This window comes from Salvelinus fontinalis, chromosome 36, assembly GCF_029448725.1.
Source record: "Salvelinus fontinalis isolate EN_2023a chromosome 36, ASM2944872v1, whole genome shotgun sequence".
In the NCBI taxonomy this organism is placed as follows: Eukaryota; Metazoa; Chordata; class Actinopteri; order Salmoniformes; family Salmonidae; genus Salvelinus; species Salvelinus fontinalis.
Window position 1 is genome coordinate 8750863 of NC_074700.1, and position 22504 is coordinate 8773366.

General features: G+C 42.6%; 1 protein-coding gene across 1 annotated transcript in view; it reads right to left on the reverse strand.

Annotated features, from left to right (window-relative positions):
• LOC129835173 (solute carrier family 2, facilitated glucose transporter member 4-like) overlaps positions 1-17737 on the reverse strand; it is a 35191-nt gene extending 17454 nt beyond the window's left edge. Inside the window, exons 1-2 of the mRNA XM_055900605.1 lie at positions 17430-17737; positions 13793-13888 (exon numbers count right to left, since the gene is read on the reverse strand). Of these exons, the coding sequence (XP_055756580.1) occupies positions 13793-13888; positions 17430-17462 (129 nt within the window). The 5' untranslated portion in view covers positions 17463-17737. The remainder of the gene's footprint in view (positions 1-13792; positions 13889-17429) is intronic.
• Between the last annotated feature and the right edge of the window lie 4767 nt (positions 17738-22504).

Genomic DNA, 22504 nt, shown 5'->3' on the forward strand with positions numbered 1-22504 from the left:
TGACAAGACAATGAGGAGACAGATGAGCCATCCAATAGAGCTAACATTTTTTCCTTAGTTATAGCAAGAAGACTGTAACCTGGTCCCAGATCTGTTTGTGCTGTCCTAGCATGACAGGGATCATAGGAGTTGGTAAGACAGCACAAACAGATCTGGGACCAGGCCAGGAAGACAACAATGTCAAGACAAAATTGCTTTATGAGCTTTGTTCAATTTGGTTCCGTTAATTGGAGTGTTGTGCATCCTTCCAACACCAGAGTTCTTGGTTTGATTCCCGCATGGCATGGGCCACATATACTGAATCTAGGTAAGTGTATACAAAAGTGTTACTTCCTTGAGATGAATGCTTTGGCAATGGAACAGAGAGAAATGTGCTTTGTGTGAATACTATGACAAACTGTTCTGTGAAGGCCGGGTATAACCACCACTCAATACTATGCGCTTCTTGCCAATATGGTCTATCAAAATGGTCTATCAAAATCAAAAATTCCCAATCATTAATCCCTTACCTAGAATTTAACGCAAATAGATTGTCTTTCAATGGATTGACTTTCAACGAGTAGCACAGTTGAGTCAAGAGGTTCTTTTGGGCCTGAAGGTTTCGCCTGGTGAATAGATGGCACAGGGTTCAAAGTTTTGGCTCATGTGTAAAGAGGTTCAAGGGACCAGGACTCATGACCCGAGAGTACATACCAGCGGGGCCACGTCGGTTGTAAGGCCTCTCTTGTAACACAAGTCACCTGACTAACTCCGTGTGTTCCTCTGTCTGACTCACACCCTGTCTGTATCTAAATACAGATACTATCAGATTCCTAAGAATCTGCCTCAATATACACTGAACAAAAATATAAACGCAGCATGTAAAGTGTTTGTCCCATGTGTCATGAGCTGAAATAAAAGATCCCAGAAATGTTCTATACGCACAAAAAGCTTATTTCTCTCAAATGTTGTGCACAAATTTGTTTAAATCCCTGTTATTGAGCATACCTCCGTTGCCAAGATAATCCATCCACCTGAGAGGTGTGGCATATCAAGAAGCTGATTAAACAGCATGATCATTATACAGGTGCACCTTGTGCTGGGGACAATAAAAGGCCACTGTAAAATGTGCAGTTTTTTCACACAACACAATGCCACAGATGTCTCAACTTTTGAGGGAGCATGCAATAGATGCTGACTGCAGGAATGTCCACCAGAGCTGTTGCCAGAGAATTTAATGTTCATTTCTCTACCATAAGCTGCCTCCAATGCTGTTTTAGAGAATTTGTCAGTACTTCCAACCGGCCTCACAACTGCAGACCACATGTATTGCATTGTGTGGGCGAGCGGTTTGCTGATATCAACGTTGTGAACAGACTGCCCATGGTGGCGGTGGGGTTATGGTATGGGCAGACGTAAGCTATGGACAACAAACACAATTGCATTTTATCAATGGCAATTTGAATGCACATAAATACCGTGACGAGATCCTGAGGCGCATTTTGAGGACCATTTTTTTTAAGGTATCTTTGACCAACAGACGTATATCTGTATTCCCAGTCATGTGAAATCCATAGATTAGGGCCTAATTCATTTATTTCAATTGACAGATTTCCTCATATGAACCGTAACGCAGTAAAATCTTTGAAATTGTTGCATGTGGCGTTTATATTTTTGTTCAGTATATACAGCATGAAACTGATTCTACATTTGATATAATAAACTGTTGATATATGTACCTATATATTTTATGTATAATAGCTGATACACAGTACCCAAGCTAGCACATCAAGTTCTCAGAACCATATGTTTCTTAGAGATTGGTGAGAGCGTGGTTGTTCTATGGTTATTGAGCAAACAACCTTCCCACAACTTTATAGGAATGGTGCAGGATATTTGCTTGCCTTTGGAACATTCTCAGCACATTTATAAAACATTATTTTATTGATATTTCATTACTTTAACAGAACGTTTGATTAAAAGTTCAAACATGGTTACATTTCATTTCAATTTTGGTAACGTTCTAGGAGCTTTCTCCAACTGGTTTGACATTGGGAATGTTGTCAAATTGTTTCAAGAATGTTAAGAAACAACGTTCTTCTGTGGGAATTTCAGTACTTCAGCATAATGTTTCCTACAGGTTTCCTCGTGGTTCTATTTAAAGTCATGTTCTCAAATTGTTCCGAGAATGTTAAGACATTTTTCTATAAAAACTACAAGAACACTTTAGCAAATATTCAGAGAACGCTCTGAGAAGGTTATTTAAAAACGTACATTCCATTCTCATCACCATTCGCATCAACAAAACTCTCTCTATCCTCTATCTCACAGGTGTCAAACTCATTCCACGGGGGGCCGAGTGTCTGCGGGTTTTCGCTCCTCCCTTGTACTTGATTGATGAATTAACATCACTAATTAGTTAGGAACTCCCCACACCTGGTTGTCTAGGGCTTTATTGAAAGGAAAAACCAAAAACCTGCAGACACTAGGCCCTCCGTGGAATGAGTTTGACACCCCTGCTCTATCTTGTTAAGTGTTTTCTGGTGTGTTGTCCACGCTCATTAATTGGCCACTCCTGATCTTAATTAATGAGTGTTTGTCCAGGCTGTATCACATCCGGCCGTGATTGGGAGTCCCATAGGGTGGCACACAATTGGCCCAGCGTCGTCTGGGTTTGGCCGGGGTAGGCCGTCATTGTAAATAAGAATATTTTCTTAACTGACTTGCCTAGTTAAATAAAGGTTAAATAATTTTTTTTTTTTAATGGTTTCATTTGAAATGGTCTCTGTTTTAATACATGGCATGCTAGCCCCATCGTGGTAGCATGGGTACCAGTTTCTTCAGCTAATCCATTCACTGTACTCCATGCCATGTGGCAAAGAGACTGGCCTTTCTGCTATCTTAAAATATGAACATGCTATCATTAATGAGATCAAGGAGAACAGAGGATTTGATGCTGATTCGATCACCCTCACATCTATCCTCCAATCACAACGATTATGCAAATATTCAAATCCTATCACTTTCTCTCCACAAAACACGTTGGTATTTGTTGCTAGCTCAAGTCTAAATTCTCAAAGTAAATACAGTAATTCCAACCACAAAACATCTTAGATTTGATTTTATGCCTCAAAATAGAACCTGCCTAACAGCTAAATGTTTGTTTTTGACTTTATTATAAATTCTAATTCTATTTTCCAGGCACCACATGTTGTAATGGAAAATATTATTTCCAACAACCAATAGGCAAGTTCGCTGTAAATCCAGTGTATATTGAATGTTGTAGACTGCCAAAAGGCCAGTCTCTTTGGCAATGACTGTCACGTTCTGACCTTAGTTCTTTTGTTATTTCTTTGTTTTAGTATGGTCAGGGTGTGAGTTGGGTGGGTTATCTATGTTCGTTTTTCTATGTTGGTTTTTTCGTTTGGCCTGGTATGATTCTCAATCAGAGGCAGGTGTCGTTAGTTGTCTCTGATTGAGAATCATACTTAGGTAGCCTTTTTCTACCTGGGTTTTGTGGGTGGTTATTTTCCGTGTCAGTGTTTGTCCCACACGGAACTGTTTCGGTTTGTATTTCACTGATTGTTTTGTTTCTGTGTTCGTTTGTATTATTAAAATATATTATGGACACATACCACGCTGCGCATTGGTCTGACATTTCTTACTCCTCGTCAGAGGAGGACGAAGAAAACCGTTACAATGACAAGGAGTGGAATGTTAGCTACAGAGACTGGTATTCAGACTACCATCCTGGTGGCTCAGTGGACTCATTCCATGGCTAGAGAACATTAGATTACAGGTTTGAATCTCACTTATACTGTGCCACAATAAAAAAGATATGTGTTTGCATTATTAATGCCTAAGGAAATACATTCCCATGTGTCCTATCTGTGCTTGGATTTCAAAACCCAAAATAAGCTAGCAGTGTTATTAAAAGTCTTGTTGAAACATTCAGTAAAAGTTTTAAGGAAGTTATAAAAAAAACTCCAAATAACCTATCATTTTGTTCTCAGAGCATTAATAAAACCTACAGGAAAACTTTCAAGGAACTAGAGTAAAACATTCTTAGAACCTCCCTGCTACCTAAAACTAAATGTTCCCAGAACTGTATACATTTTCACTTCTGTTCTCAGAATGTTTAAAAAAAATTCAGTTTAACCGGTCAGGAAACAACCAATGTGAAACCAAAAACATACGTTCTCACAACTTCCAAGAAACCAAATGTGCTAGCTGGGTATGTTTCAATGTATTTGATGTAAACTCAGAAAGAAAAAAAAAGTCCTCTCACTGTCAACTGTGTTTATTTTCAGCAAACTTAACATGTTTAAATATTTGTAAGAACATAAGACATAAACTGAACAACTTCCACAGACATGTGACTAACAGAAATGGAATAATGTGTCCCTGAACAAAGGGGGGGTCAAAATCAAAGTAACAGGTCAAAATCAAAGTAACAGTCAGTATCTGGTGTGGCCACCAGCTGCATTAAGTACTGCAGTGCATCTCCTCCTCATGGACTGCACCAGATTTCCCAGTTCTTTCTGTGAGATGTTACCCCACTCTTCCACAAAGGCACCTGCAAGTTCCCAGACATTTCTGGGGGGAATGGCAATAGCCCTCACCCTCCGATCCAACAGGTCCCAGGCGTGCTCAATGGGATTGAGAGCCGGGCTCTTCGCTGGCCATGGCAGAACACTGACATTCCTGTCTTGCAGGAAATCACGCACAAAACGAGCAGTACGGCTGGTGGCATTGTCATGCTGGAGGGTCATGTCAGGATGAACCTGCAGGAAGGGTACCACATGAGGGAGGAGGATGTCTTCCCTGTAATGCACAGCTTTGAGATTGCCTGCAATGATAACAAGCTCAGTCTGATGATTCTGTGACACATCGCCCCAGACCATGACGGACCATCCACTTCCAAATCGATCCCGCTCCAGAGTACAGGCCTCGGTGTAACGTTCATTCCTTTGATGATAAACGCGAATCCGACCATCACCCCTGGTGAGACAAAACCGCGACTCGTCAGTGAAGAACACTTTTTGCCAGTCCTGTCTGGTCCATCAACGGTGGGTTTTTGCCCGTAGGCGACGTTGTTGCCGGTGATGTCTGGTGACAGGCCTACAAGCCCTCAGTCCAGCCCTCAGTTACAACAGGCCTACAAGCCCTCAGTCCAGCCTCTCTCAGCCTATTTCGGACAATCTAAGCACTGATGGAGGGATTGTACGTTCCTGGTGTAACTCGGGCAGTTGTTGTTGCCATCCTGTACCTGTCCCGCAGGTGTGATGTTCGGATGTACCGATCCTGTGCAGGTGTTGTTACACGTGGTCTGCCACTGCGAGGACGATCAGCTGTCCGTCCTGTCTCCCTGTAGCCCTGTTTTAGGTGTCTCACAGTGCGGACATTGCAATTTATTGCCCTAGCCACATCTGCAATCCTCATGCCTCCTTGCAGCATGCCTAAGGCACGTTCACGCAGATGAGCACAGACCATGGGCTTCTTTATTTTGGTGTTTTTCAGAGTCAGTAGAAAGGCCTCTTTAGTGTCCTACGTTTTCATAACTGTGACCATAATTGCCTACCGTCTGTAAGCTGTTAGTGTCTTAACGACCGTTCCACAGGTGCATGTTCATTAATTGTTTATGGTTCGTTGAACATGCATGAGAAACAGTGTTTAAACCCTTTACAATGAAGATCTGTGAAGTTATTTGGATTTTTACGAATTATCTTTGAAAGACAGTCCTGAAAAAGGGACATTTCTTTCTTCTGAGTTTATGATTGCTGATGTATGTTCCATTATATTTGATGCATGTTAGCTGATATATTCTAATATCTTTTATTTCTGTTACATCAAATATATTATAACATATATTAGCTATGTTAGCTGATATATGTTCTAATATATTTGGTGTATGTTAGCTAAGATATGATCTGCTATATTTGATGTATTAGTAATTAGCTGATATATGTTCTGATATATGCCACTGCCACATCAGAACCCCATGACCACCAAACCACAAGTAAAGCCCCCTTATGAGGGAGGGGCTTTACGACAGTGAATCTAAGAGATTGTCTAGATTGCAGCGGGAGCATCTAACTATATAATGTTCAGGGAGGCTGTACGTGCACTATGGTGTGTTTCTCTCCGAACGCGACACCGCCCGCCCTTGTCTGTGTCACAGCGTGAAGCCTCAACAAACCTTGTGAGTGTCGCCCTAAAAAAAGCCCAAAATAGACCCTCTTTCCCATGGCACCAGAATCGTTGCCTTAAACACCTCTGCCTCCGATTTCACCCGTGACTGTTAAAGGATATCTGAGATGTGGGGGGGTGAAGTGCAGGAATGGGGGTAGATAGATGTGTGAACTGTGCAGGCTTGCGGATGGGTGAGGAGGGCGAGGAGGCAGGGTGAGGGGTGAGGTTTGGGGGTATTTTTTGGCAACGCTGTGTGTTTCCTCATGCGGCTCGTGTTGACATTACTCAGATGCTCCCCTGGCCACTCTCTCTTCTGCTCTTTCCCTCTCTTGGGAGGGAAATTTATTCAAGCGCTATTCACTACATAAAGAATATCAAAGCGCTTTAAAGCAACACAAAAAAAGACAAGCAATTTAGAAATCAACAACGTCATTCATGAGATGGTAGATCATGAGAGGGTTGGAAAGTTCATGGCTTGAGTGACCATTGGAGGGAGGTGGTCAAATGAGATGAACAATAAAAAATAAAAATTTCATGCAATTCTACTCAGTTTACTCTTCCCTCACCCTTGACCCATCCCCCTCTACTTTCTTCACAGCCTCAGCAAACGACACCTTCTGCACTACTCTGACTCTGGCCACTTCAACCTGCCTCTCTCGCACCGGACACTTCCGATCCCCAGCGGCATGGTCACCCCTACAGTTAACCCACACAACCTTATCCACTGAAACTACACAATCTTCTGTCCCTTGCCTTCCTGCACACTTCCCGCATCTTGGAATCTCCTTCCTACACACTGACATGACCATAAACATGGCACCTTAAACAACACAGTGGATTCAGCACAAAAGCTCTAATAGGATAACTGATATATCCTAACATAACTTTAATTAATCAGTTGGATGGGCATTTGATTTCTATAAGCGGCAAGTTTTTTTCTCACGGGACCTCCTGTTGCAGCAAACCGCTCGCCCACAAGACACCGGACACGCTGTCTGCCATCTGATCTGCCCGGCACAGTTGAAACCGGGATTCACTTTTCCAGCGTGCCACTGGGCATTGAAAGTGAGTATTTGCCCACTGAAGTCAGTTACAACGCTGAACTACAGTCAGGTCAAGACCCTGGTGAGGACGACGAGCACACAGTGCATTCGGAAAGTATTCAGACCCCTTGACTTTTTCCACATTTTGTTACGTTACAGCCTTATTCTAAAATTGATTAAATTGATTCATTGATTAAAACAGTTTTTTTAAAATATTTTTTTAATTGAAAATAAAAACCGCAAATGTTATTTATCACATGCTCCGAATACAACAGGTGTAGACCTTTGTCTTGCTCACATTCAGGTAGAGGTTGTTGTCCTGGCACCACACTGCCAGGTCTATGACCTCCTCCCTATAGGCTGTCTCATTGTTGTCGCTGATCAGGCCTACCACTGTGTTGTCAGCAAACTTAATGTTGGAGTCGTGTTTGACCACGCAGTCGTGGGTGAACAGGAAGTACAGGAGGGGACTAAGCACGCACCCCTGAGGGGCGCCAGTGTTGCGGATCAGTGTGGCAGATGTGTTGTTGCCTAGCCTTACCACCTGGGGGAGGCCCGTCAGGAAGTCCAGGATCCAATTGCAGAGAGATGTGTTTAGTCCCAGGGTCCTTAGCTTAGTGATGAGCTTTGTGGGCACTATGGTGTTGAATGCTGAGCTGAAGTCAATGAACACCATTCTCACATAGGTGTTCCTTTTGTCCAGGTGGGAAAGGGCAGAGTTGAATGCGATTGAGAATGCGTCATCTGTGGATCTGTTGGGGCGGTTTGCAAATTGGAGTGGGTCTAGGGTTTCCGGGATGATGGTGTTTCTTATAAGAGTCCAGATTAGTGTTCCGCTCCTTGAAAGAGGCAGCTCTAGCCTTTAGCTCGGTGCGGTTCACTGTAATCCATGGCTTCTGTTTGGGATATGTATGTATGGTCACTGTGAGGACAACGTCGTCGATACACTTATTGATAAAGCCGGCAACTGAGGTGGTATACTTCTCAATGCCATTGGATAAATCCCGGAACAAATTCCAGTCTGTGCTAGCAAAACAGTCCTGTAGTGCGCGTCATTCCGTATCATTCCGTATTGAGCGAGTCACTGGTACTTCCTGATTTTGTTTTTGCTTGTACGCAGTAATCAGGAGGATAGAATTATGGTCAGATTTGCCAAATGGATGACGAGGGAGAGCTTTGTATGTGTCTCTGTGTGTGCAGTAAAGGTGGTCTAGAGTTTTTTTCCCCCTTTAGTTGCACATGGTGACATGCTGGTCAAAATTTGGTAAAATGGATTTAAGTTTTCTTGCATTAAAGTCCCCGGCCACTAGGAGTGCCACTACTAGATGTGCATTTTCTTGTTTGCTTATGGCCTTATACAGCTCGTTGAGTGTGGTCTTAGTGCCAGCTTTGGTTTATGGTGGTAAATAGACAGTTTTGAATAATATAGATGACAACTCTCTTGGTAGATAGTGTGGTCTACAGCTTATCATGAGGTACTCTACCTCAGGCGAGCAATACCTCGAGACTTCTTTAAAATTAGAAATTGACTTGGCTGTGTGCTTAGGGTCACTGTCCTGTTGGAAGGTGAACCTTCGCCCTAGTCTGAGGTCCTGAGGGCTCTGGACCAGGTTTTCATCAAGGATCTCTCCGTACTTTGCTCCATTCATCTTTCCCTCGATCCTGACTAGTCTCCCAGTAACTGCAGCTGAAAAACATCCCCACAGCACCACCATGCTTCACCTTAGTGATGGTGCCAGGTTTCCTCCAGACATGACGCTTAGCATTCAGGTCAAAAAGGGAAATCTTAGTTTCATCAGACCAAAGAATCTTGTTTCTCATGGTATGAGTCCTTTAGTTGCCTTTTGGCAAAATCCAAGCGGGCTGTCATGTGCCTTTTACTGAGGGGTGACTTCCATCTGGCCACTCTACCATAAAGGCGTGATTGGTGGAGTGCTGCAGAGATGCTCTCCCATCTCCACAGAGGAACTCTAGAGCTCCGTCAGAGTGACCATTGGGTTCTTGGTCACTTCCCTCCAATGAAGTTGCAGAAACATGTCAAGGATGGTCAATGGAAACAGGATGCGCCTGAGCTCAATTTCGAGTCTCATAGCAAAGGATCTGAAGACTTATGTAAATAAGGTATTTCTGTTTTTTATTTATAATACATTTGCACAAATTTCTAAAAACCTGTTTTTGATTCCTCATTATGGGTTATTGTGTGTAGATTGATGAGATTATTATTATTTTTTAATCCATTTTAGAATAAGGCCGTAATTTAACAAAATGTGGAAAAAGTTAAGGGATCTGAATACTTTCCGAATGCACTGTTCGTAGCCCATGTATCTGATGATGTCTGTCCCAAAAAAAGTATGATATGCCATACTCCTTTTTGTCCAGACAGCATCAATTACATGGTCTACACATACTGAGGCAGAGGAGCGCTGTTTCGCTCGCTCGGATGCTTTATCTGAGATTGATGCTGCTTTCTATCGGCGCGGGTCTCGGTCAAATAAATGATCAATATTTCAAATTTTCAACCTCATGGTGCCATGGCAACAGTATGCATGTTTTAGTCATCCTAAAGGTATTAATTCCCAGATCAGCTCTTAAATTCCCAGATCAGCTCGTATGTGATAACTTTTTAGTTCCTTAAATGTGCTGAGAATGTTCCAAAGCCAAGCGACTATCATGCACCATTCCCAGAAAGTTGAGGGAACGTTTTATTCAAAACCACCATAGGACGGGCCTCCCGGGTGGCGCAGTGGTCTAGGGGACTGCATCGCAGTGCTAACTGCGCCACCAGAGTCTCTGGGTTCGCGCCCAGGCTCTGTCGCAGCCGGCCGCGACCGGGAGGTCCGTGGGGTGACGCACAATTGGCATAGCGTCGTCCGGGTCAGGGAGGGTTTGGCCGGTAGGGATATCCTTGTCTCATCGCGCTCCAGCGACTCCTGTGGCGGGCTGGGCGCAGTGCGCGCTAACCAAGGGGGCCAGGTACACAGTGTTTCCTCCGACACATTGGTGCGGCTGGCTTCCGGGTTGGAGGCAGTGCGGCTTGGTTGGGTTGTGCTTCAGAGGACGCATGGCTTTCGACCTTCGTCTCTCCCGAGCCCGTACGGGAGTTGTAGCGATGAGACAAGATAGTAATTACTAGCGATTGGATACCACGAAAATTGGGGAGAAAATGGGATAAAAAAATAATAATAATTTAAAAATAATAATAATTTAAAAAAACACCAAAGGACAACCACACTCTCACAAAGTTCTAAGAAATATATGCTTCTCAGAACATTATGTGCTAGCTGGGTTGTTCATGCAGGAGCTACAGACTCCAGTAGAAAGAGCTTAGCCAACTGTCTTCCATGATGAAAAGGCAAGATGGAGCTAACAGATATGGCAGCTCTGCTTCTAGTTCCTAAGCAACTTTGCAGTATTTAGTTATTTCTTACATTATTAGCCCAGAATAGTTTTTGTGTTATTACATACAGCCGGAAAGAACTTTGGTATATCAGAGCGGCAGTAACTCACCAGCATTATGACCAGGAATACAACTTTTCCAAATTGGATCATTTGTTCGTACCCCCCAGGGCAATTCAACTTATTCCAGAGGCTGCTCCAAAACACAGCCGGCGGAGAAGAGGTATTCAGAGTAGACTTCTAGTCCGACTCGGTAGGCGGGCACACCATCCACCGCTTCCGAGTATATTACTCGCTAATGTTCAGTCTCTGGATAATAAAGTAGACGAGCTCAGGGCTAGGATCTCCTTCCAGAGAGACATCAGGGATTGTAACATACTCTGTTTCACGGAAACATTGTTCTCTCTGTATATAATGTCCCAGTTCATACTGCCAGCTGGGTTCTCAGTACATCGCACAGATATGAATAAAGAACTCTCCGGGAAGAAGAAAGGCGGGGGTGTATGTTTCATAATTAACTACTCATGGTGTGATTGTGATAACATACAGAAACTCAAGTCCTTTTGTTCACCCGACCTAGAATACCTCACAATCAAATGCCGACCATATTTTTACCTCCCAAGATAATTCTCTTATAGTCACAGCTTGTATATACCCCCTCAAGCCGATACCACAACGGCCCTCAAAGAACTACACTGGACTTTATGCAAACTGGAAACCACATATCCTGAGGACGCATTTATTGTAGCTGGGGATTTTAACAAAGCTAATTTGAGGAAAATGCTACCAAAGATCTATCAACACATTGATGGTAGTACTCGAATAACATTGACAAATACACAGACACGGTGACTGAGTTAATCAGGAAGTGTATAGGAGATGTTGTACCCACTGTAACTATTAAAACCTACCCAAACCAGAAACCGTGGATAGATGGCAACATTCACGCAAAACTGAAAGTGTGAACCACAGCATTTAACCATGGCAAGGTGACTGGGAATATGGCAGAATACAAACAGAGTAGTTATTCCCTCCATAAGGCAATCAAACAGACAAAATGTCAGTACAGAGACAAAGTGTAGTCACAATTCAAAGGCTCAGACACAAGACGTATGTGGCAGGGTCTACAGACAATCACGGACTACAGAGAGAAAACCAGCTACATCGCGGATACCAACGTTTTGCTTCCGGACAAGCTAAACACCTTCTTTGCCCACTTTGAGGATAACATAGTGCCACCGACGTGGCCCACTACCAAGGACTGTGTGTTCTCCTTCTCGGTAGCCGTCTTGAGTAAGACGTTAAAGCTTGTTAACCCTCCCAAAGCTGCTAGCCCAGACGGCATCCCTAGCCGCGTCCTCAGACAATGCGCAGACCAGCTGGCTGGAGTGTTTATGGACATATTCAATATTTCCCTATCCCAATCTGCTGTCCCCACTTGCTTCAAGATGTCCACCATTGTTCCTGTACCCAAGAAAGCAAAGGTAACTGAACTAAATTACTATTGCACCGTAACACTCACTTCTGTCATCATGAAGTGCTGTGAGAGGCTGGTTAAGGATCATATCACCTCTACCTTACCTGACATCCTAGACCCACTTCAATTTGCTTACCGCCCTAATAGATCCACAGACGATGATCGCCATCGGGCTGCACACTGCGCTATTCCATCTGGACAAGAGGAATACCTATGTAAGAATGCTGTTCATTGACTATAGCTTAGCATTCAACACCATAGTATCCTCCAAACTCATCATTAAGCTCGGGGTCCTGGGTCTGAACCTCACCCTGTGATGGGCCGCCCCCAGGTGGTGAAGGTAGGAAAGAACACCTCCACTTCACTGATTCTCAACACAGGGGCCCCACAAGGGTGTGTGCTCAGCCCCCTCCTGTACTCCATGTTCGCCACGCATGCCTCCACCTCAATCATCAAGTTTGCAGACGGCACAACAGTAGTAGGCCTGGTTACCAACAATGACGAGACAGCCTACAAGGAGGAGGTGAGGGCCCTGGGAGTGTGGTGCCAGGAAAATAACCTCTCACTCAATGTAAACAAAACAAAGCAGCTGATCGTGGACTTCAGGAAACAGCAAAGGGAGCACGCCACTATCCACATCGACGGGACCACAGTGGAGAAGGTGGAAAGCTTCAAGTTCCTCGGCATAAACATCACTGACAATCTGAAATGGCTAACCCACACAGACAGTGTGGTGAAGGCGCAACAGCGTCTCTTCAACCTCAGGAGACTGAAGAAAATTTGCCTTGGCCCCTAAATCCCTAACAAACTTTTACAGTTGCACAATTGAGAGCATCCTTTCGGGCTGTATCACCGCCTGGTACGGCAACTGCACCGCCCACAACCACAGGGCTCTCCAGAGGGTGGTGCGGTGTGCCCAACGCATCACCGGGGGCAAACTACCTGCTCTCCAGGACACCTACAGCACCCGATGTCACAGGAAGATCATCAAGGACATCAACCACCTGGGCCACGGCCTGTTCACCCCGCTATCATCTAGAAGTCGAGGTCAGTACATGTGCATCAAAGCTGGGACCGAGAGACTGAAAAACAGCTTCTATCTCAAGGCTATCAGACTGTTAAATCGACATCACTAGTCGGCTTCCTCCCGGTTACGCACCCTTCACCTTAGAGGCTGCTGCCCTATATAAATTACATGGAATCACTGGCCACTTTTATAATGGAACACTAGTCATTTTAATAATGTTTAAATAATGTTTACATACTGCTTTACTCATCTCAAATGTATATACTGTATTGTATTCTACTGTATTTTAGTCAATGCCACTCCAACATTGCTTGATCTAATATTTATATATTTCTTAATTCCATTCTTTAACTTTTAGATGTCTGTGTATTGTTGTGATTGTTAGATACTACTGCACTGTTGGAGCTAGGAACACAAGCATTTCGCATGTGTATGTCACCAATAACATTTGATTTGATACCAAACATGCCCCCTGACAACATTCTAATTGGGATTCTATTAGAATTTAACGGTCTTGAATGTACTGTAACTTTTGGTGCCAAAGTGGGCCTGATTTTGCCAGAATCTGTATATCTATGGCACTGGTTAAAGGGAAAACTAGTATGGTTCTGGAGATAATAAATATAAGGTTAAAAAGTGGTGGAATTTCCCTTTAATGAAATTGCAAGTTGGTCTTACCTTCTGAGGTGCATTGATGACGCCGATATTGTATCCAAACTGAAAGGAGCCCAATACAGCAGTGAACACTGAGAGAGCAAGGGTTCCAGTCACTGTCTGTAGTGGACACACACAAGAGGAAGACAACACTTCTGTTATTATGGTGAAATTGTGTGGTTGCTTGCAGAGCCATATATTTAGATTTAAATATGTGTTTCTGGTTGTTCATAAAGGGAAACGAGGACTGTGGGATTGTGCCCATTGGAGAGGGATATAGAGCGGATGGATAACCTAGAAAGGCATGGTTTGTTGCAAAAACAACCTAACCCCCCCAGACACACACGCAACAGCCTCTCTAATATCCACTATTTATAACTGTGATACCAATGAGAAAGGATCCTTCTAGCTGTGTCCAGGACTTAACTGTGTATCATGTGATTGGGTGACTGAACGCTGAGTTCCATCCTAGTTCCCGTCTAGGTTGAAGATGACAATATATATACAGTATATAAAGCCCACAGGCACCTGTTGCCATGGTGACTGACAGCTTGGGGCTCTGGGAGAGACTGACCAGGCTTTCCTAGTGCTTACATCTGTTTACCTTCAACACAGCAAGCTGACTGGCTCCAGCAGTCATCCCAACATACCACTGAATTCACAATAGTTAAACATGGGCTGTAATGCACAGTTACTTAGTTCTTATCCGATATTAACTAGATAGGGTTAACAGTTTCCTTCTCCAAAAATGTTATCGATATGTTATGTTATTAATGAAAACATATACATGGTGTTCACTGTTTTGTTTTATCTAAACTATACAAGACTCTGCAAAGCATTTCCCCTCTGAGGACATCATTCTATTCTGAAAAATTGTAGAACGGTCCATTAATAAATGTCCCAATGTGTGTGCATATTACATTAGAATCCTACACCTGGTTGAGTTTGTGTAGGAGGTGTGTCTGTCTGTGTTGCTGTGACATGATGACCTTGCAGTGTTGAGTACCCAGACAGGGTGTGTTTTGTCAACATAAAAGCAAAACAAAGGTAAAGTGTGTGCATGTGTTTGTCTAAGCAGTGGCGTAAAGCAACAAAGTAAAAATACTTTGAAGTACTTAAGTTGTTTTTTGGAGTATCTGTACTTTACTTCTTATATTTTTGACAACTTGTACTTTTACTCCACTACATTCCTAAAGAAAATATGTACTTTTTACTCCCATATAGTTTCCCTGACACCAAAAAGTACTTGTTACATTTTGAATGCTTAGCAGGACAGGAAAATGGTACAATTTACACACTTATCAAGAGAGAACATGTGGTCATCCCTACTGCCTCTGATCTGGCGGACTAACTTAACACAAATGCTTAGTTTGTAAATGATTTCTGAGTGTGGCTCTGGCTATTCGTAAATAAAAAAGTAAATTGTGCAGTCTGGTTTGCTTAATATAATGAATTGATTTATAGTATTTACTTTCACTTTTGATACTTAAGTATATTTTAACAATTCCATTTGCTTTTGATACTTAAGTACATTTAAAACCAAATAATTTTTGACTTTTACTCAAGTAGTATTTTACTGGGTGACTTTGCACTCTACTTGAGTCATTTTCTATGTAGTTTACTTTTACTCAAGTATGACAATTGGGTACTTTTTCAGCCACTGTGTGTGTGTGTTAGTGTTTGTGTTAAAAAGGCCCTTATAGACCATGATTGACCTGCCAACGAACCAATCCCTGCTCCTGTGTGTCCTCTAATTACCTTGCTGGGGCCCGCCTACTGTGCGTGGCTAATCTGATAAAGTGGGGGATATGGTGTTTGTACTTGTTTGTGTGCTAGGCTAATAATTTGGTAACATGACCTGCCTAGCCTGCTACATGTTTGTAGCCCACTGCGAATCATAGTGATGACTACATGGGGGCTGTTCAGTCTGATGCCATTGTCTCACACTTTGGCTCTTATTGTGCAGATATAGTGCATAATTAACTGGTATAATTGTATGCTACAATGATGGTGCCTTTCCCACATGTTGGTTATTTCCAGGCCCAGTGCTTGATCTGAGTCCTATAGCATACCTGGCTAATGCTCGCTTCAGACCCTACCTGGGTCTGTTTACTATTTAACCATAATGTTTGTGATTCAGGCACTGCAATATTATGCATGTTTTATCTTTATAGTGTGCAATTGAGAACATTATTTAGTTTAACTTGTGATACAGTAATGAGTATACATGTAAGCCTAACTTTTCATGTTTCATTTAGATTTCCATTTCTCTTTCCTCCTAGAAACCACACACCCTGTTGAATAAATACCCAAAGTGAAATGGAGTGCCTTGTGGTGACAAAACAATCTGTCCTGACAGCCTTTGGCTCTGTTGCCCGACGTCCCTGTGGTCCTTCAGACATCCCCGAATCTAGTGTTTAGTAGAGGTTGTCCAGACACGTCCTGTTTTTTGTGTGCCCGAGAGACCCACGTTGTACAAAAAAAAGAACCTAAGGGTCGTGTTCCATTTCACGTCATAGAATGGGCTTTACAACATTTCAACTGTAGCCTGCATATGTAGAACATATTGGGAAATACATATTGGGAAAGAAATGGGCTGATGTTAAGACATTGTTTTCATTGTCTCCAATTCTCTGAAGTGCATTTTCTTGATGTTCTTTTCTATTTTGCCACAAACTATGAGCAGGAAGAAAAATACAAAGATGCTGCAATTCTGATTATATTCTTGAATATATGTACTAGTTTAATAGTGTTTTTAGTATGAGCTGTGGTATGTAACACAAACCGGTGGAACTGGGTCACCTACCAACCCATATTCATCTCAGCCCTGACCTGTAAGCGGTATCTCCTGGTCAAGGTCACTATAGGACAAATAAGGGCTCACATATTTTGACAATCTTCCTGAAAGTAGAACGTTTGTTAGAGCCATATATTTAGAGGGTCTGGCCTACTTTTAGAATGTGAAAGTCTAATTTTAGACATTCAGTTACATAGCATTATTTAAATATTCCCCATGTAACGTTATTGGGGTTCTAAATGTAAATGCTCACAATGCCGATTCTGATGGATGAATAGCAATTGCTATAATTATTCTAATAGCACGTTTCATTCGCGAAAATTAGTTTAGATTTTTAATATTCCATATCTCACTGACAGTTGTCTGTATTCTGATTTCACATCTCAACATTTCACAGCTGCAAAGTGGTATTAGGCTAAAGTTAGTCACCATTTTCTCAGATTACATAAATTTGTCAAAGGCGTTCATATGAACCAGTCACTTCGTCAGGTGTGGAAGAGTCATCCCTCGCCTGAGATAAGAAAGTGAAAGGGGATGAGAATGAAGAGATAAAGAGGCAACTTTTAGCTGGGTGGAGATATGAATTAGCCTATTGTAAAAGTTCTTAATGGATCTTTAAAATATGGATTAATAATGTAAACAATGTATGTATTTAATGGATATGTATACTTTAATAGACTTTTTATAAATAAAATATACATTTTCATTCACACATGCAAAGACATGGGTTAGGCTGCTGAAAATCGGTCTCAATAGGCTATAACCTATGCGTAAATTCTACTTCATGCATCAGAGGCTACTCGTTGTTAGTGAGCATGAAAACATTTCATATTTTCATATAAAAACGAGTAATGTTGACAATACCTCCACTCCAAGTTGCTGAAACCCAGGAGGCATGGCTTTGACCGCGCGAGACACCAATTACAGTCCGTGACAGTTGTCCCGCTCCCCCACGCGCACTCCCAACTGGACACGACGTGAAAAACCTCACTTGGAATATGGATAATAAGCCTGGCAGTTGTATTAAATGTTGACCGGTAAAGTCAAATCCAAGACAAGTATTGAAACACAAGTGAAAAGCGACAAAGTTGCAATAGTTCAAAAGTTTTAACTCTGCGTCTCCTCGCTTTGAAGTTTGTGGCGAGTCCGGGTCTACCTTGGATAGAATGACATTGGCGCACACCTCTCTTGGTATGTTCTAAATGAGAGAGGGAGGGGTGACTGGAGGGAGTTTCAGCCGTCACAGAGGTCGTCTTTTGCGGCAAGATGAAAGCAGGAGCTGTATTGACCTTATTCACCATTGGCTGAAGTCAAGAGGAGTGTTATCTGTACACAGAACGGCCACTGTGATTCCTACTAGGTTTGCACCGTGGCCCTTTCAAATTCCATAAGTCGCCTTTTAAATATTGGACATATGTAAGTATGTGAAAAAGGACCAATCATGTGATGAATCAAGCAGTTGTTAAAAGCACTATAAAAAGTGCAGTAGGCTAGTTGGTCTAATTTTTAAGTATTCCCTCACTCTTATTAAACCTTATGTGACGTTTTGCACCACCAAGAAGAGTGGTTACAATTGGATGAAATGCAATTGAAGAGGATATTTCATTTTATTGATTAGATTGATACCTGGCAGAAAAAATGTAAATCTATGAAAAAGGGACTGCCCAGATTTGTTGGCCACTGCGCTGCAGGGAATTACCTGCAAAGGTTGAACGCCTGGACTGTTGGAGATGATATGGAACTCAAGCCAATGTCCATCACCACCAATCTGGACTTATGACTCAACACTTCTTCCGGACAGCCTGGGGCTTGTCTGCATTGGACTGGCTCCCATTGTCTGTCTTTTCTGCAGTCCTAAATTCTTTTGCTGTTTTAGAACACATGCCAAAGGGGTCATGCTCCCCACCAGTACACTGCAGCGAGCTCACCCCATCCACTACAACCCCCCCCCCCCCCCCAAAATATGAATTCCCAAGGCAACAGGTGGGCCCTAAATTGGGAACATACCACTTGGGGACATACCACTTGGGGACAGCAAGCAGGTGTGGATTAGGAGGTGTGCCTCAGAAGGGGTGGTGAGGGGCAAGGTAAGACCTGCCAAAAACACAATGGAAAAATGTCTGGTCTAGACACAATCCAACTTGCGCTCTCCCTCACCCCCTGTGAACACACCCCCAACTCACACCACTCTCTCTTCCTCCTCACCCCTCCCCTCCCTCCATTCATCCCTCCCTCTCTCCCTTTATCTACTCTGATCTAAGGCACAGATTGAGAAAGAGGGGCTGAACCTGACACCACCTTCCAAAGCCAGGGCCCCAGGCCAGTGAGTCATGTGTATGGCCCACACTAAATGAGGAAGAAACTCTATACCAGGAGAACAGTGGCCCAAGGACTCCAAACCACTAGACCACATAGCATGAGGGTATTAGGCATCCATGGACAGACACGCTGATGTATAATACCTGTTAAAACCAACTGAACTAGCCCAAACAAAGAGAAACTCTAGTTGTGAGTGTCAAAAATATATAGGGGGATGATGCACACACATGTACACATCAGTGCTTAATTTGTAAATCAGGTGGTGCCGGAACAAAAAGTGTGCAGGAGAGGAGGGTGACCTGGGGCTCTCTGAGGTACTGGTAAATCACCTTCATTATAAAGCATTGCATGCATTGCATTTCATCACATTTGTGTAGTGGTCTAGACTAGTGTCGTGACTTTAGTTTCATTAATCTCATGACTGTTATTTATCTAATCAACTAGCTATGTTTAATTGTTACCCGATTAAATTAATCATGTAACAATTAACTCATTAGGATCTGGGGCACCACGAGTGGTTCTTTAAAGAGTTATCATCTCCCAAATTAAACTCTAAAAGGTCTTTACCAATCATATCCATAAACACTTATTAATCATAACCTCGTATCATATCATCATTCTGAACAGTCGTAACCTCCTGCATCTGCAAAAACCCCAGCCTTGCATTTGATTCAGTTTCACGCACATTGGTTTCATTATTTATTTACTATCTAACTAAATGGTAACACAGGAATAATTAATACATTAGAAACAGGTCCCTAGCGGACTGACACAATATGGTGGCTTGTTACAAAAGACATGGATATGGCGAGAGACAGAGACACTTAATATTGGTACTTTAGAATCCACTCATAGTAATCATATACTTGCACATGAACCGCCACCCGTGTGGAGTAAGAAATCATGAATTAATGTCTTGGTTCTTTGTGTATTTCTGTCGGAACCAGTCCTTCTTGGAAAGGGTGTTGGACCTTTTCGCGATACGCTTTTAAGGCTCTGATTGTCCAAAAGGGGTCCCCACCCATCTCATACTGTTGCTCTCCTCTGCAGTTGCCCGGCATCCGGTGACCCGCTATGTAGTCCCGAAAAGAACTACAGAGCTCACTCTGCTTCCACTCGCTCTGGAAGATGATTCTTTGAAGATAGGCTAGCCAGCAGTGTTGATCGTTCTCAGTGGGGTGATGAGAGTAGCGCATTACGGTGATTTGAGAAGAGTAGTAGAATGGTCCCACTTAAATTCCCTTTTTCTAGATAAATCAGCCATACCAGTGATTGTCTGGGATGTGACTCATTTCTACCTTGTGTTGAGATTTTGGACTTCAAACCACTTTGGACGTTAGCTGCAGCTCGACACCTCTCTGGTCTGATATGTTAATTCTTAACCCATCATTTTATACAGTTTGTTCAAAAGGAGCGGTTCGTGAGGCTGACACGCTCTCTGACCTCACTCAAGGGGGCGGTGACTACTTACTTGTACAAATGTCACGTTCCTGACCTATTTCTGTTAGTTTGTTGTATGTGTTAGTTGGTCAGGACGTGAGTTTGGGTGGGCATTCTATGTTTTCTGTTTCTATGTTGGTTTAGGGTTGCCTGGTATGGCTCTCAATTAGAGGCAGGTGTTTGGCGTTTCCTCTAATTGAGAGTCATATTTAGGTAGGTTGTTTCACAGTGTTCGTTGTGGGTGGTTGTCTCCTGTGTTAGTGTTTGTTGCACCATACGGGACTGTTTCGTGCGTTCTTCGTTTTATGTAGTCATTTTTCCTGTTGTGCGTTCTTCGTGTTTTATGTAAGTTCGTATGTTCAGGTTTGTCTACATTCGTTTTGTTATTTTGTTAATTATTTCAAGTGGTTTCGTTTTGTGTTTTTCCCGTCTTGTTTAATTAAAATTATGTAATTTCAAAACGCTGCGCCTTGGTTCAATCCATGCTCCTCCTCTTCGGATGAAGAGGAGGAGGAACACCTTTACAACAAAGTTATAGAAACAATTTCGCATCGGATGGACACTTCACACATACAGTGTGTGTACTTTTCAAGTAACAGTATTTCCATTTATAACCCTTTTTATGACATCACAAAATAACAACCAAACAACATTAGTGGTCTTTGGGTCTCCTCTGACCATTTCCCACATTGTCTGTTAGAAATATCTTTCCAGTATTTGCTTTAGAACGTGTTAAGAGTTTGGGCGGGAAAATGTCTGTGAAACAAAGGCACATTCCTGTGTGAATTTGGATAGGGAGATGGCTGAATGTTCATGTCCTTGATTTGCAACAGGGTTTGAGCTGTCAACCCCCCGCCAGTTCCCTCCTCCCCCCTCTGTGGGTGGGAGAGGGTCTGGTTGAAGTAATTTATTGCCAAGCTGATCTGACCTATTTGGATCCTTACAGGACAGTCATGACAGTAGAGTAGACTCGCTTGCAGAATTTTTTTTGTAGCCTAGGGCCCGGAAAAATTGGGCCTTTTTATAAATGCATTTCATGCAATTCTATGTAATTATACATGACTGGAGACTTTAGCAGAATCTTATTTTAATAGCGCACAAATTATTTAAATGTAGGCTATTTTGACACGGACAAACTGAGAATGTGAGATCATTAAAAAACGACCTTGTCTTGAATCCATCAATAGCCTAGGTGTGTGAAGGAAACATACATATTGTACAATATGAGGAGGAATTTATAGTCCTAAAAAGCTTTCCAGTTTCAATGACTCACCCAATTGCACACAGCTCACTCATCAGAGATGGTCGATGTGCTCGTGCCAAAAGCCTCTCTCTCGGTTTAGTTTACAAAAACAATGCTGTTCACTCAATAGGCCTATTTGGAAGTAGCCTCCAGAGAGAGAAGTATTTTTGTTTCAGCAGGAGCCATTTGCTTTCCAAACTGTGCTATCCCATGATTGTATTTGAAGTATTGCAAAAGGCCTGTTTTGGCTGCATGCAGTTCACTGACATATTTGCCACACGTTCCCAACTGTAGGCAATGCCTTGTGATTGGGCTACACACAATCCTAGCAAGGCTATTAAAAAATATATATATATAAAAAAAGTATATTGATCCTCAGTGGCTATTCCTGGTGTAGTCTTCTGAATGAGTTAATTTCTTTCTGAACAGACAGCAGTAATTCTAGAACTTTGGCAAATGTATTCCAATGTATCAGGGGTGCTGCAGCACCCCCAGCATCCTTCCCATGGCTATGATTCTATACGGAAATAAATGATGAAGTATGACTCTGGAGAGATGAGAGTTGCAGGCTCATGTCTAGCAGAGCAGAGAGGGAGAGAGATCATAGAAAGGGATTCTGGTTCTAAGAGAGATACGCACGCTTTTCTCACAAACCACAGCACCTGACACGAGTTGGTCTCTAGGCTATAATGTTGCGCAAATCATAAACCCGGGCTGGCCCAAGCCGAATCAATTCTTAGAATATCAGGCACGGGCTGAAAATCTATGTTTTCACATTAGGCCACATTTCTTTAGGGGGAAGAAGAATTACAGAGACAAATCGAATGAACTCTGAACACGTTCATTCAAATTTTTACATTGCAAACAGTGAAAATCATGTTTCATGTCACGAGAGGTACCGGATCCTGGCAAATAGGTTCCGGAACGAAACAGTCCA